The 14,453-nt window shown below is 35.8% G+C and overlaps 3 protein-coding genes across 4 annotated transcripts; 2 read left to right on the top strand and 1 right to left on the bottom strand.

Moving 5' to 3' along the window:
* Window positions 1-2,098: 2,098 nt before the first annotated feature.
* Window positions 2,099-6,027, top strand: LOC109806680 (plastidic ATP/ADP-transporter). The gene is made up of 5 exons (XM_020369153.3): window positions 2,099-3,094; window positions 3,836-4,090; window positions 4,518-4,661; window positions 4,748-5,095; window positions 5,411-6,027. Exons 1-5 carry the CDS (start codon window positions 2,348-2,350, stop codon window positions 5,780-5,782), a joined length of 1,866 nt encoding a protein of 621 aa, XP_020224742.1. The 5' UTR covers window positions 2,099-2,347; the 3' UTR covers window positions 5,783-6,027.
* Window positions 6,028-6,629: 602 nt separating this feature from the next.
* Window positions 6,630-9,187, top strand: LOC109805459 (Phototropic-responsive NPH3 family protein). Its single transcript, XM_020367540.3, has 2 exons — window positions 6,630-7,661; window positions 8,484-9,187. Exons 1-2 carry the CDS (start codon window positions 6,960-6,962, stop codon window positions 9,039-9,041), a joined length of 1,260 nt encoding a protein of 419 aa, XP_020223129.1. The 5' UTR covers window positions 6,630-6,959; the 3' UTR covers window positions 9,042-9,187.
* Window positions 9,188-9,759: 572 nt separating this feature from the next.
* Window positions 9,760-13,196, bottom strand: LOC109805499 (trichohyalin). 2 transcript variants are annotated; one of them, XM_020367584.3, is made up of 7 exons: window positions 12,921-13,196; window positions 12,519-12,634; window positions 12,300-12,418; window positions 12,042-12,204; window positions 11,730-11,953; window positions 11,305-11,626; window positions 9,760-11,111 (listed from the first exon to the last, which is right to left on the bottom strand). In XM_020367584.3, the coding sequence occupies exons 1-7, from the start codon at window positions 13,083-13,085 to the stop codon at window positions 10,007-10,009; spliced, it is 2,214 nt and encodes a 737-aa protein (XP_020223173.1). In that variant the 5' UTR covers window positions 13,086-13,196; the 3' UTR covers window positions 9,760-10,006. The 2 variants fall into 2 exon arrangements, with proteins under 2 accessions (XP_020223173.1, XP_020223172.1); XM_020367583.3 differs by having other exon boundaries at window positions 11,305-11,629; window positions 12,921-13,191.
* Window positions 13,197-14,453: the final 1,257 nt, after the last annotated feature.

The following is a 14,453-nucleotide window of genomic DNA, read 5'->3' as shown; positions in this document are numbered from 1 at the left end:
AATTGAATCTCCTTTTTTAATTGTATATATTTTTTTTCATACATAAAATTCAAATTCAAAATTTTATTTTAAAAAATTGAATTCATTATCACTTGAATCAAATCAATGAGTAAAGGTTGTTCAAGATAAAAACGAATAAACATATTTAGATAATAGTATTTTATATTAATTTTCTGTTTTGGTCTATATTCATTTTCTAGATAGTAGTTAAGAAATTTCTTTTAATAGAACATGTTTTTGATATTAAAAATATAATTTATTTTAGCATACAAATAATTAAAAAGACATTTAATGATTTACTTTTCATAAATAAAAAAAAACCTTATTTGGGCATTCATTCATGAACCAGTTCAAGTTCTACGTCCAAAGTTCGTGAATAGTAAATATGCAAATGTTACTTTCGAGTTATTTTATTTTATTTTCTAAGAAGATATAAATGATAAAGCCTCGATAATTTCTGTTTCTAACATAATATTATGTTAAGGTCATTTCACTGTCAGTTATAGTTAATATTTAAGATAATTATTTAACTTTTTTTTATAAATGAATGCAATAATAATGACTAAAAATAATATTTTTAAATCTTATAAAAATAAAAAGTAATTTTTTTTATAAAGATCAGAAGTAAAATTTGTTTATTTTATAAAGATTAAAAATATATTTAAGATTTTTTATATTTAATTTATTAATTTTAATTAGTTGTAATATATATTTTATACTATATCACATATAGTGATTTAGTATCTAAAAACAAAAACAATATATTAAAAATAAATTATGAATGCGTGACTATTTTAATTTAAAGTATTCATTTATTTGTTATCTTAATTATATTAATTGATGTTTTTTTTGTAATTTTATTAATGCATCGAACTAATTACAATTAATAACAAACAAAACTAAAAATGTGTCAAATACCTAAAAATAACAAAAAAAAAAGACAAGTTCATATTTACATATGCTTAAAACAAATTTAATAAAATTATTTTTGCACACTCACAATAGTTTATATGACACACGGTGATATCAAAATAAAATAAAAAATATAAATACAATAGGTAATATTTTTTTTTAATGATTATGTCATTGGTAAGATGGATCTACTAGCATTGAATGCTTAATCTCTAAATAACTTGAGTAATCATAATTTTTTTTTTCATAAACAAGACTCAAATTTGAAATAAAGTAATCAATTTCAATATTACTTGAAACCAGCCACTTGTTGAAAAATATGATTAGTAATATGATATAATAAGAAGATAAATTTTTCACGAGTTAGTGTGTTTTTCATGGGTTAAAATACTTTTTTAGTGTGTGTCATACAGTTAAATTAATATTTCTGATATGTTAACACGAAAAAGACAATATTACAACAAAATTAATAACAAAGACTAAAAAGATAATAAAGTTAAAAATTCAAAGATTTAAGAAATATCTATATTAAATTAAGGGATAAAAATGATTGAAAAAAATAAAACTAAAAAAATATATTTTAAACTATAAAAACTAAAAAATAATTATAGAAACTAAAAAAATATTTTTACGCTCAAAATTTGTGATTAAAGAGAATCATAAATAAAGATAAGATACAATTTTTATCGTATCAAAATTTTATTTTTACATTAAAAAAAAGTTAATTTCTCATTATTCTCCATAAAAGTAAATTTATTAAAAATTTATATAAAAAAATAATTATTAAAAAAGAATATTTGCTAAACATGTTATTTAGAAAAAAAAAATACAGAAAATTAACATTTTCGAAATTAAATTTTTTTCAAAATAAGGTATTTTCATGTACTAAATGCTTTTTAAGTGTTTGAAAAAATAAAATGTTAAGAAACTATAATTTCATATTTACTTGGCATGAAAATAAAACAGATATTGGAATGAGAAAACAAGGAAAAAAAAAACTGAAGACATATTTGGTAACAAGTGGCTGTTTTGATTCACTTGTTGATTGAATTTGGATACGAGAAAAAAAGAGAGAAAGGATTGATATGGCTAAGAAAGATCCTATGAATGCTCTTTTATCCCCTTGGCTTGACCGTTTCCCGTGCACTTTCTTATTACCTCTCGTTTTCACTTCACTTCCCTCTCACTGCACACAATCCTCTCTCTGAGTTTAACCATTTCACGTAAAAATCTTGGTTCCATGCTACATTTGTTGTCTTTCTGAGACACTCGAGAGATTCCTTGGCATATTTAAAAAGAGATATTTTTGTATCTGCCCCTTCCATTTCTCCAACATAGATATATATAATCTCGTCTCCTCCATTACCACTCTCCACACCACCCACCTTATCTCTCTTTATCCCTCTCTCTGTTTCTTTCTTCAATACAGAGAGACATGGATGTTCTTCTTCAAACCAGAGGCCTTCTCTCTCTCCCCACAAACCCCAGAAACAGGGTCACACTCTCACACCCCTCTCTCACCTTAAAGCACAGATTTTTCTCTCCAAACCCAAAAACCCTCCCCGTCCCTTCTCTTTCTTCCAATGGCTTCCCAAAATTCTCAAAACTCAATGTCTTTCCCCAAAAGGAGAAAACTTTGTTCCTGTGCAAGGCTGAGGCCGCTGCTGCTGCAGCATTTGGGGAACCGGAAAGTGAACAACCAAAGTTTTTGGGCGTTGAAGTTGCAACCTTGAAGAAGATTCTGCCTCTGGGGTTGATGTTTTTTTGCATTCTCTTCAACTACACCATTCTGAGGGACACCAAGGATGTGTTGGTTGTGACAGCCAGAGGAAGCAGTGCGGAGATTATACCGTTTCTGAAAACTTGGGTGAACCTTCCCATGGCCATTGGGTTCATGTTGTTGTACACAAAGTTGGCTAATGTGTTGTCCAAGCAAGCTCTTTTTTACTCTGTTATTCTTCCCTTCATTGCCTTCTTTGGAGCCTTTGGATTTGTTTTGTATCCTCTCAGCAACTATATCCACCCCGAGGCGTTTGCGGATAAACTTCTCAACGTTCTTGGCCCGAGGTTCCTTGGTCCTCTTGCAATTATGAGAATATGGAGCTTCTGTTTGTTCTATGTCATGGCTGAATTGTGGGGGAGTGTTGTCATTTCCGTTCTCTTTTGGGGGTTCGCCAATCAGGTTGTTTCATTGTTTGAATTTTCAGCATGCATTGTTAGTTTGTAATTGGTCTCAGGCTTGATTTTTGTTATTGATATTGTTTGGATAAATTTCTTTCTAAACACTTGTAGGAGAAGTAAACAAGAAGGTAACATGGATTGAAATTATCCTTATGCTAAATGAAAGGAACTTTTAGATAGAAGTTAAGTGCTTAAGTTGATTTTAACTTGGTTGAGAATTTCAATTCATTTTACCTTGTTTTGTTCTGTTATCAGTGTTTGCGGGGGAGGAATTTAATCAAACAAGGCCTAGTATGTGTTGGTGTCGTTATCATCATCTTATAATTTATAATTATGGTGTACTGAACATGGCATCTTGATATCATCATCACGGTTGGCTGTTGTTTGTTGGATTGTTTTACTTTTAGTTGTATTCATTTATATTCTGCCTCTTTCTCTGTAGCTTAGCTTCTCAGCTTTTGATGAGTCACTTATATGATGCTTATTTAATTCGTGATTGTTATATGCTTGTTTCACTTGCAATAACATGCATATAATATTAGCTGGATAAGAATATAAGATGTAATAATGTGATGGCACGGCAGGGTGTGTATCCTCTAATGTTATGTTTTCCAATTTTGAACTGTCTCATGCAAATTATAATGAATATAAAGTATAAAGATGAATATGATGCTATGTGGTTTTCTTCTGCTTTGTGAGGGAGAATGCTAATTTTGTTTTTCATTTTTTTTCTTTTCTTCAGATAACTAGCGTTGAGGAAGCAAAACGATTCTATCCTCTATTTGGACTTGGGGCCAATGTAGCCCTCGTGTTCTCTGGTCGGACAGTGAAATACTTTTCTAATCTGAGGCAGAATTTAGGTCCTGGAGTTGATGGCTGGGCCATCTCTCTAAAAGGAATGATGAGCATAGTTGTGGGCATGGGATTTGCAATCTGTTTCCTGTATTGGTGGGTCAATAGTTATGTTCCTCTGCCTACACGAAGCAAGAAGAAGAAGGTAGTTTTTTGTGAGACTGATATACTGTTATGCATATAGTTTTCTACCCTAGGCAGGTTGATGCATGCCTATTCTGTTGTTTCCACTGTTTACATTTTTTATTTTATTCTTGAGTATACTAATTTAGTTCTTAGACTTGAGACAACTGAAAGCAAAGTAATGTAGCATTCCTCAGTTTTTTCTAACGTGTCTTTGGTGTTAAATGGTACAGGGAATTTTTTTATTTCATAAACTAGCTTTCAACATGATATTTACATAAGGAGTCATTTCTGTACCATGATTGACTCATTTCTTTGTGTATGAAATTCTCCTACCTATTCAGTGTTGTCCCCATTATTTTAAATGTCACAGAAACTATGATTCCGTTTGATTTACAAATATTTGAAATAACTTAATTAACATTTTACCCTGTTATGCATTTTTCCAGGAGAAGCCCAAAATGGGAACAATGGAGAGCATAAAGTTCTTGGTGTCTTCAAAATATATAAGGGATCTTGCCACTTTGGTGGTTGCATATGGAATCAGCATTAATCTTGTTGAGGTTACATGGAAATCAAAGCTCAAAGCTCAGGTAACATAAAACATTCTTGCCTACGGTTTTACTACCAGACATTTCACCTTGCTCTCTCTTTCTTGTTGACTCTGCAATTTGTGCAGTTTCCTAGCCCAAACGAGTACTCATCTTTTATGGGCGACTTCTCAACTGCAACTGGCATTGCTACATTCACAATGATGCTTCTAAGCCAAGTTATATTTGACAAATATGGATGGGGAGTTGCTGCCAAGATCACCCCCACTGTCCTGCTTTTGACAGGAGTTGGTTTCTTTTCTCTCATATTATTTGGCGGCCCAATTGCTCCTGTTATTGCGAAGTTTGGAATGACACCACTGCTAGCAGCTGTATATGTGGGTGCCATGCAAAACATATTCAGCAAGAGTGCTAAGTACAGTTTATTCGATCCATGCAAAGAGATGGCCTACATACCCTTGGATGAGGATACCAAGGTTTGGATTTTTATTGGTTACAATCATGTTTACACAAACTTGATCATGCAATCAACGCAAACAGGATTGTTTCTGGTGGAGTATACCTGTGGTCTATACCAAAAAACTTGATCATACAATCATATATAGATGATCAAAATTGTTTGAAGTTAAATTTGATCATGGCCATCTATTAATGGTTTTATGATCAAAGGTTAATTTTTCTCATGAGAATATGCTCTCACCTGATAAACCCTCACTCTCTCAATATATGTAAATATAATGTTGCAGTTGTATCCCCTTGTGCTTGATTTGTGTTGAATTCCTTTGCTGTAGGTCAAGGGGAAGGCAGCCATTGATGTTGTGTGCAACCCATTGGGGAAGTCTGGAGGTGCTTTGATTCAGCAGTTCATGATCTTAACTTTTGGTTCACTGGCTAATTCAACTCCATACCTGGGAGGGGTCCTTCTGGTGATTGTTCTTGCCTGGTTATCAGCTGCCAAGTCGCTGGATACGCAGTTTACTGCCTTGCGCCAAGAAGAAGAGCTTGAGAAAGAGATGGAGAGAGCAGCTGCTGTCAAGATACCAGTGGTGGCCAAGAGCGAAGATGGAAATGGTTCTCTTTCAAGTGTTCCACTGTTAAATCCAACAACTGGTGGTGACTCCTCAAGTAGTCCCTCTGAAGCCTCAACTCCTCGCAATATCTAAGCATGCTTATTTCTGCAGAATTGAACGGCAGAAAGAGTGATGTGTTAGCTCAAACTATTTGTTGTAGGTCATAATCTCGTCATAGTTTGATTCCCTCTTTTTTTTTCTAGTCTCACTATTGTTTACTTTTGTCTCGATAGATAAATGTTTTTGTTCTCTCGTTGTGAAATTTCCTATTTTGTAGCACATTAAAAAAAATAAAAAAAAAATAGAAGAATGAACACATTCGAAGTTTTTGTTTCAAATAGATATGTTCAATGGTTACAAGGAGCAATGTCACCCTCTTGCGATCCCAAAATAGAATTATAAATGACTAAATAAATAGAAAAGTACTCTACATATAAGGTTTACTATGTAATACACTTTTTAATAGATGGTATAACTTATAAGTATTGCATTGTCGTTTAATTTTTTGTATGGACCAAATCCAATCGCGTTTCATAGTCAAGTTGAGGACTAAATCTTGCCATGGGCTTCAAGTTCGAATTCGTGCTTCATCTATTGAGGCCCCGAGCCCAAAAGATAGTGTCCATTTTGAACACAATTGAGATAATAACAATTGTCCCGACTGCTACAGAACTACAGATATGCAGGAATAGAATCTTGCCGTGGAAAAAAGAACACGTTTCCGAGCAAATCATTTTGGGACCATCCACCCTAATTAAATAATATTATATTTGGTATTGTAAATTAATTCAAATAATAAAAATGAATTATGGTCCATGGTATTCAGAGGTACAATATGTCTAGTTCGAAAGCAACAAATACTGGGGGTTCACGAGCTTGGGAAGCAAAACACAAACTTTGGCATTTACATAGGCCACTCTCAGGTTTCCGTTTCTTTCACTTTCCATCATTGTGTGCCAAGTGCCAAAAGCCATGCACGATCCTAGGCCCATCATCACTTACACATACTATGATGCAAGTGTGGCGTTATGAAGTAAACAGCATGCTCCAATTTTTGTTTGTATATCCTTTCTCTGCTCATGTAAATGGAACAAGTCCAAATCCTCACGCAATACATAGAAAACAAACTAGTCCCTTTCAAGTTTGATGCTGTTATAATTACTTTTGTTCTGTATGCTGGCTTCATCCTCTCTTCTCTCCTAGCTGTTATAACCAAGACGGTAGATAGCACAGAATTGCAAAGCTGAAGTGCCGTGTGTTGTTAGTGGAAATGAAGAAGCAGTGTTGTGAAGATTCAGAGGCAAATGTTGGATCATGGCAATGCTGGTTCGACGATGCATGCATCCTTGACATGGATTACTTTGTGAAGACCCTTTCAAGCATCAAACAGAAAGGCGTTCGTGCAGACTTGATTGGTTCCATCATCACTCATTACGCCTCCATATGGCTCCCTGACCTCTCTGCCTCTGCTGAAAATGGTGTCACCACTCACTTCCACTCCCCGGAAAGCGTCACGACATCATGGATGAAGAAGAGGTTCTTTGTGGAAACCTTGGTGAGTGTTCTGCCTCCTGAGAAGGATTCTGTCCCATGCAACTTCCTCCTTCGCCTTCTGAGAACCGCCAACATGGTTCGGGTTGATGCCACTTATAAAGCTGAGCTTGAGAATCGCATTTCGTGGCAGCTTGACCAAGCTTCTCTCAAAGAGCTCATGATACCCTCCTTCAGCCACACGTGTGGGACTCTCTTGGATGATGAGCTTGTCTTGAGGTTGGTTAAGAGGTTTGTGAGTTTAGACCGTGATGGTGCTGCTTTGGTTAAGGTGGCCAAGTTGGTTGATTGCTACCTAGCTGAGGCTGCTGTGGATGCCAATTTGACCCTGTCTGAGTTCCTTGCACTTGCTAGAGCTCTTCCAAGCCATGCAAGAGCCACGGATGATGGCTTGTACCGAGCCATTGACACTTATCTAAAAGTACGTCTTCTCATTTTAGTTTCAAATTACTTGATTTATTAGAGGTATTTATTTCTTTGTTATTCATGTTTCTTAATTTATGTATCAAAGACAAGGAGGAGGGGATGAATCAAGAGTTTCATTCGGGATATCCTGGAAAATGCTTCTCGTGTTGTCACCACCAGCATGAGATTCTTTGGAGTAGGAATCGGTTAAGTGAAACTGAAATGACATAAATGTCTTTCATGCGGGGCCACTGGATCATAGCTGTGATTAACATTGTTTATTCATTTGGCTTTTCTCTTGTCCCACATACTGATGCATGTAAAAGGTTTTGCAAATGTTTAACTGAAATGGAACGTAATTAATGATCTTTTGAGTATAGGAAACTCTTTCTAGTTTAGATGTTAAAGCTTGGCATTTCCTTCTTATAGCTATGTGTATTTATTACTTGTTGCCACTCTAAAAAAAATATACTATCCTCCTTCTAAAGTAAACTATCAAGTAAAAGTAGGGTATATCATAGTAGGTAGTCTTCCCACATGTTATTTGGATGGTACAATCCTGTCTAGTTTATGATTAAAACTTTATTTTACTATTGAAAAATGCATAAACTCTTTTTGCCACTTGAGACAGTACTGGATGGTGACACGCATGATATTGCTCTAAACAAGAACATAACCAAAGTTTATGCTAACCAGGATGTACCAAACAATAGTCCTAGATTAGATACCATTTGAAGACTTACCGAGTTTAGAAACATGATTGTTGCACTATTTGTTGTCTGAGTAAGAAAGTTTTAATCTATGATCTTGAAACCCTGACTCTGCTAATGTGTTATAGGCACATCCAGGTGTGTCAAAGCAAGAAAGAAAGGGCCTGTGTAGGCTGCTTGATTGCCGGAAACTCACACCAGAGGCCTCACTTCATGCAGCTCAAAACGAGCGGTTGCCTGTCAGAGCTGTGATTCAGGTGCTCTTCTCTGAACAAACCAAACTCAACCAGCATATAGATTGGAGTAGCTCCTTCAGTGGCTTGAGGAGTCCGAATGGGGGCCTCGACCCACCGGCACGATGCCTTTCAAAGCGTGAAATGAGTGCTCAGCAAATGGAGATAAGGAAGCTGAAGGAAGATGTTTACAGGCTGCAAAGACAGGTCAATGCCATGCAAGTGCAGATGGAGAGGTTGGCGGCAAAGAAGAAGGGCTTATTCAAATGGAAGAAGTTTGGAATGCCTATGTTTAGTAGAAGTGTGGCAGTGGGAGAGGTGGAGAACATTGATGAGGAAGAAGAAGAGGAGACTGAAAGGGAAGTCAGATTTGGAGGGCAAACGCCTATGGACATGAAAGCCAGTCTGGTCAAAAGTAGGACTCCCCACAAGTGGAGGAAATCTATGTCCTGAAACATAGGCTATGAATGAAAACTATAATTTTGTGTTAATTTGTTACATTATACAAGCTCCTTTTTTGGAGTTAGACTGGAGGAGTAATGTAAGATATAACTCTGTCTTATTTGGAATGAATTCAATAAAGATGTGAGCGTACCAAAGTTGTAGCTGCGTGTTTGTTTCAGCGTTTACCAAGTTTTATGCGCGTCAACCGGAAGCAATTGCTTCTTGCTTCCGTGTAGTGTATGTTTGTTTAGAACCACGTTTGAAACGTACATCTGGCTTCTCTCCCGTTCACAGGCCAAAAAACGTGGAAGTTACTGTTGTGATGAGTTTTTCACGTTTTGATGAGTTTCAAAACACTGGTAATAAATCGATTTTGACGTAATTAGATGGGTTTCCAAACAACTGTGACTGCATAAATTACGGTATGCCAAGAAAAAGATAAGAACACAAGACCAAGACCAGAAATGGATAAATTAAGCTGCATTGTGTTTTGAATGTTTCCTCATTTTTAATGCACAAGGTTATTTTTATTTGTAATTAGACCTCTGTGTGTGTGTGTATTCTACCTTCATGCCAAGCTGCATCAATATTGCTTTTTCTGCTTTGGGTCAGGTTTGATAAACAATATGAATGGCGAACAAGGAAGTCACTATAGCAGAAGCGGGAATTCATGTTTCTACAACTAACTTTGTACTGATCAGCAAAGCAGAAGAAAAAGAAACCTAAATGCTTGCGGCAAAAACAAGGTGTTATCACTTATCAAATATTTGACAACTTTAGAAACTTATACACAAATCAAACAAAATGTCTACATTTCACACACTTGTTTTTTCTTTTTCTTTTATTTTTTGGATTTAATTTTCACTCACTTTATTCTGCTAACATCACTCAAATTGAAAAATAGTAAAAAAAAACTTAAGGTACAAATGCTGAGGACCAAGGTACAAATGCTTTAGCATCAAATGTATCTCTATTCATAATTTCACAGCTTTCTTGATTGTCTTGATGGATGACCTCAAGAAGCTGTTTGATGCTGCAAAATCCTCATTACTGCCATTCCCAATTGCCGTTGGCTTCTTCCGAATGCAGTCCACACCTTTTCTGATCCCAAGAAGCAAAGATGGAGATGATGGAATTCGCTTCAAGGTCCTGGCACTCTCTGATCTAGCAAGCTTTTTTCCCTTTTTATTCTCTTCCTTTCTTTCCATCCCTTCAAAACTAGGAGTGCAGTTTCCTTCACCAATGCAAGCTTCTTCAGAGTAATTTTTATATCCTGTCGGCATAACACTTCTAGCTTCATTTTCTATTCTATCTTCTTTCTCCGTCCATCCTTTGTGGTCAGAATCTGAAACTTTTGAGATCTTCAACTCCTTTTGTGGGAACTTTTGATCCAATTGTCGGATTATTTCTTCAGTTTCACAAGAAGCATTTTCATTTGTTTCTTGTGGACCAGTTCCTTCTTGTTGTGGACCATTCTCTAAAAGCATTTGAAGCCACTTCTCCACATTCCCTTTTCCACGTTGCTGTCTGGTTTCTTCATCTTCCTCAGTTTCTGTCTCATGAAGACCTGGGAATGAAATGCCACAATCCCTCTTGCCTTCGCTGATTTTGAGCTTCTGAAGTCTGTGCTCAATTGTGCTTTCATCCAATGCAACACTTGATCTGGTATGCTCCTCTAGCTTCCCTTCTATGTTATTATTAGCTGGCATTTTTAGTTTCTCTTCTTTTTCTTCCTGCTTTTGCTCTTCATTTGAAGAAAAACCGGCTTCAGATGTCCTTTGTTCCTCCTCTAGAAACAGTCTGAGCTCCTTATGCAAAGGCGTTCTTGGTCTGGGCCCAGGCAAATAAAGAGCAGGTTTAATTTCTCGCTCTTCAAAAGTGGCATCATCTATTCTTGACCTCTTCCTTCCTTGCTCCCATTCAGGTCTAATCTGTTTTTCTATGTCATCTCTTTGTTTGTATTTCTTGTGAAGATCTTTCTCCGCACCATCACAAATTGCCCTCTGTGCTTCAAGTCTAGCCATTAGTGCATTAGTTGCAGCCTGGTTCAATCTTACCTGTTCCTTATAAATGACACTCCTGCATCAAACCAATTTATTTAAAAACAAGTTGTTGAAGTCCAAAGAAAACATTTATTACATGTAAAATACAAGGTACTTATCCTAGCCAAGTACTTGGGAGTGTTTAATAGAGCATAATTAATGCTCTTTACCAAGAAAATATAAAGAGAAATATTAGAAACACCATTTCAATTTTGGTTACTGGAACTTACTGGTGCATAGTGTCTCTAATCATCTTCTCTAGCATAGTCCTATAAGAAGATTGAGCCTCAGCTAAGCGTCTGCACTTTTCTGCCTTCGTCTTACGTTTTATGAGAGCCAATTCAAGGTCTTGAATGGTGACCTTTTCTTCCTCATTTTTGAGCTTCATTTCATTCACTTCAGTATCCAGCTTCTGAATTTCTGCATGCATTTTTGTAGTTTCCTCTCTTTGCTTTAGGGAATCTCTGGCCATGACAATTGCTTGGTAAGGGTTTTTCACAAAATCCGGGTCTTCGTTTTCTTTCAGGAGATTGCCATCTCTTTTTCTTGCAGCTACTGAAAAGAGTTTCAATCAGAGACTGGTCACTGGTCAGATATTAAATCAATTAATCAATTCAAACTTGGTAGGATAAATCATGCAATGTCAGTCACCAACCTATTGCAGGAGACATGGGCCTTGGCTTCCTATTGTAATCAAGTTGTCTCAAAGCTAATGCATCACATGGTTCCCTTCGAGATTCTACAATTGCAGCCGGAGCAAGGCCTACTTCTTCTTTCAACCCAAAAAAGTGTTGTGGAAAAGAATGAGAATCCACTATTTGTGAAGCATTCAATTCTTGATTCTCTCCTTCATAGAACAAAAATGAAAAAGCTCTGTGCCTGTCATTTGCAAACACAAATATAAACAACAAAATTGAGGAAATTGAGGAACAAGAACAAAAACAAACAAACAAACAAAAAAACCCGCCTGAAGTCTGAGTTTGAAGAAGCAAAAACAGACAGGAACTGGTTCACAGAGATGCCCAATTGGAAATCCCACCATGGCACCAAGAATTCCAGCTTGTTTTTCTTCCTTTTACAGGCTTGCCGCTGTAATATCCTTAGATTGCTAAGAACAGTCAAACCTCCCCCTACATTGTCACCCCAAAGGAGAATTTTCAAATCATACAAACTGAATTCTGGTTCCACAATTCACACATTCTTGAAAGAGAAAGATCAAGATTACTTGAACAAGGAAACCAGTGATCAATGTCCCAAGCCAGAGGAGAGGCCGAGTCTGCATGATAATAGACCACGTTGCCATAACCATCAACTCGAATCACCGCAGGGTCAAAGCCAGCATTTCTGAGATTATCCAAATCAACAACACAAAACAAATAATACATCAGAAATCAGATGCAAAACCTCCCGAATCTTCCAAATTGAAAACAAAAAAAAACCCTACCCAAGATGACGAAGCTGCTTCCACAGAACACTGACAAAGATTTTCGGCTTGCTCGTGGCCTTAGCTTTGGGATCAATTATCGGAAACATCTCATCCAAATCCCTAGCTCTCTCAGCCTAAAACAGAAACACCAACACATAATTGAATTAGAAACTAGTAAACAACCCAATAAATAAAGCCATTCACTTTGAACTTGTTTTAATTGCATTCACTTGTTTTAATTGTTTTAATCCCTAGCCCTCTCAGCCTAAAACAGAAACAAAAACACAATATTGAATTAGAAATACCCAATAAAAAAAAATACTCACTGATTCAGTCAGAGCTAGTTTTAATTGCATTTTTTATTTATTTATTTCTACAATGCCAAACAAAGAATTAAAGAAAAAAAATCCTTTTTTTTACCTCGTCTTCTTGCAAAGCATAAGGGATGAAAGTAAAGGGAGGGCCATGGCTGTAGGGACTGAAACTTCGGTCACGACAGAGTTTTGCGAAGGCTTTAGGGTAGCCAAGATTCTCGTTCACCGTCATTTCCTCTGGGGCGAAACCATAATCTTCTGCTTCCGCCATTACCGTTGGGTTTGAAGCTTCTTGTGTTGCTTATTGTAGCAGTTGTGGGTGAAGAGGAGCGTGTTTTGTTGAAGTAATGTAAGTAGGAAGGGCTAACGGTCGAATTGCTTTTAACTTTCAAAATAATTAATTCAAAATTTGTTTTTTTTTTTGTTACAAAGTTTTGGGTTACGTGTGTGCATGTAATAAATTTGGTGTAAGAGTGTCATGCTGTATGTAACGGTTACATGGGAGGAAATGTCATAATCAAGTTACGTAGCTTTTGTTAGGACTAAAGTGCCCTTGAAAATTCAGGTAACACCCAGATATGTGGCAAAAGGAGAAGAAACAAAAAGAATAAAGAGTGAATATTTGTTCTTGCTGTGGATGATTAACGTCATGGCAAAATTTGAAATCAGAAAGTAGGAAATCAGTTTCGGTTGAACAACAAATTGTGGTCACTGTTGGAAAAAAAGCTACCGAAAAGCCTCTTTTTTATTTCAAAGTACACTCCCAAAAAAGAAACAAGATTGTAATGTTTTTGTTCATCAAAGGTTGGATATTGCGAAAGGTACACTAGCCGAGGGTATTATCGTATAAAATATTTAGATATAGGTCAGTGTGTGTGGTGGGAGGTGACTTTATCCTTTGTTGAAGATTAGTGGGGTAAGGTGTATAAAGTTGGTTTCTATGGTGGTTCTCGTTTGAATTAAGAGCCTTGTTTTTGTTATGGGCCTAGATTCTCCTTGTCTCAAAGTCTCAATTGAAGAGGCATGTTCTCAGCGGGTACTTGAGTGGTAAATTTGGCCCATGGATTTAGGGGTTGTGTTTTTCTTGGTCTTGAACTTTTTCTCGGTACTTAAGTTTCTATCAATATCATGGCATTTGATTATGGGAAATCTTCTCAGTTGAAAATGGGAAATACTCCGTATGTTATGCATGGTACTTTTTTGAACAGGATGATACATATGATTGATACGATTCCTGATCTCCTACTTTGACTCAACCATTTCAAGTGGGTGTGTACACTGAATCAAATGAAAATGGTGATCAAAAAGTGTTGTTATGTTTGTTAGGGAACAAAATGCTGCCAAATCTAACAATATATGATTGGTCATGTTCTTTTATCATCCCATGACCTTCACCTATATGTTCACAATAATATATAAATGCATGTATTACTTATTCTTTTATGTATTACTTTTGTCTTTTTTATCTTTTATTTTTGAAGAAAAAAAAATGTTATCATTCATAAATTAACTTTATTATTAATCTTAATTTAACATAACAAAAACTTTTGTGTTGACAAAATTAACCTTATTCCAACATGAGCTATTGTCTATCAACAAATGTATGATGATCATCCATAATTTTAGGTGTAACAAGCAT

Source organism: Cajanus cajan, chromosome 10 (genome assembly GCF_000230855.2).
Source record: "Cajanus cajan strain Asha chromosome 10, NIPB_CcT2T_4, whole genome shotgun sequence".
NCBI lineage: Eukaryota > Viridiplantae > Streptophyta > Magnoliopsida > Fabales > Fabaceae > Cajanus > Cajanus cajan.
Note: the sequence above shows the minus strand (reverse complement) of the source record. Positions and strands in the feature narration are given on the sequence as shown.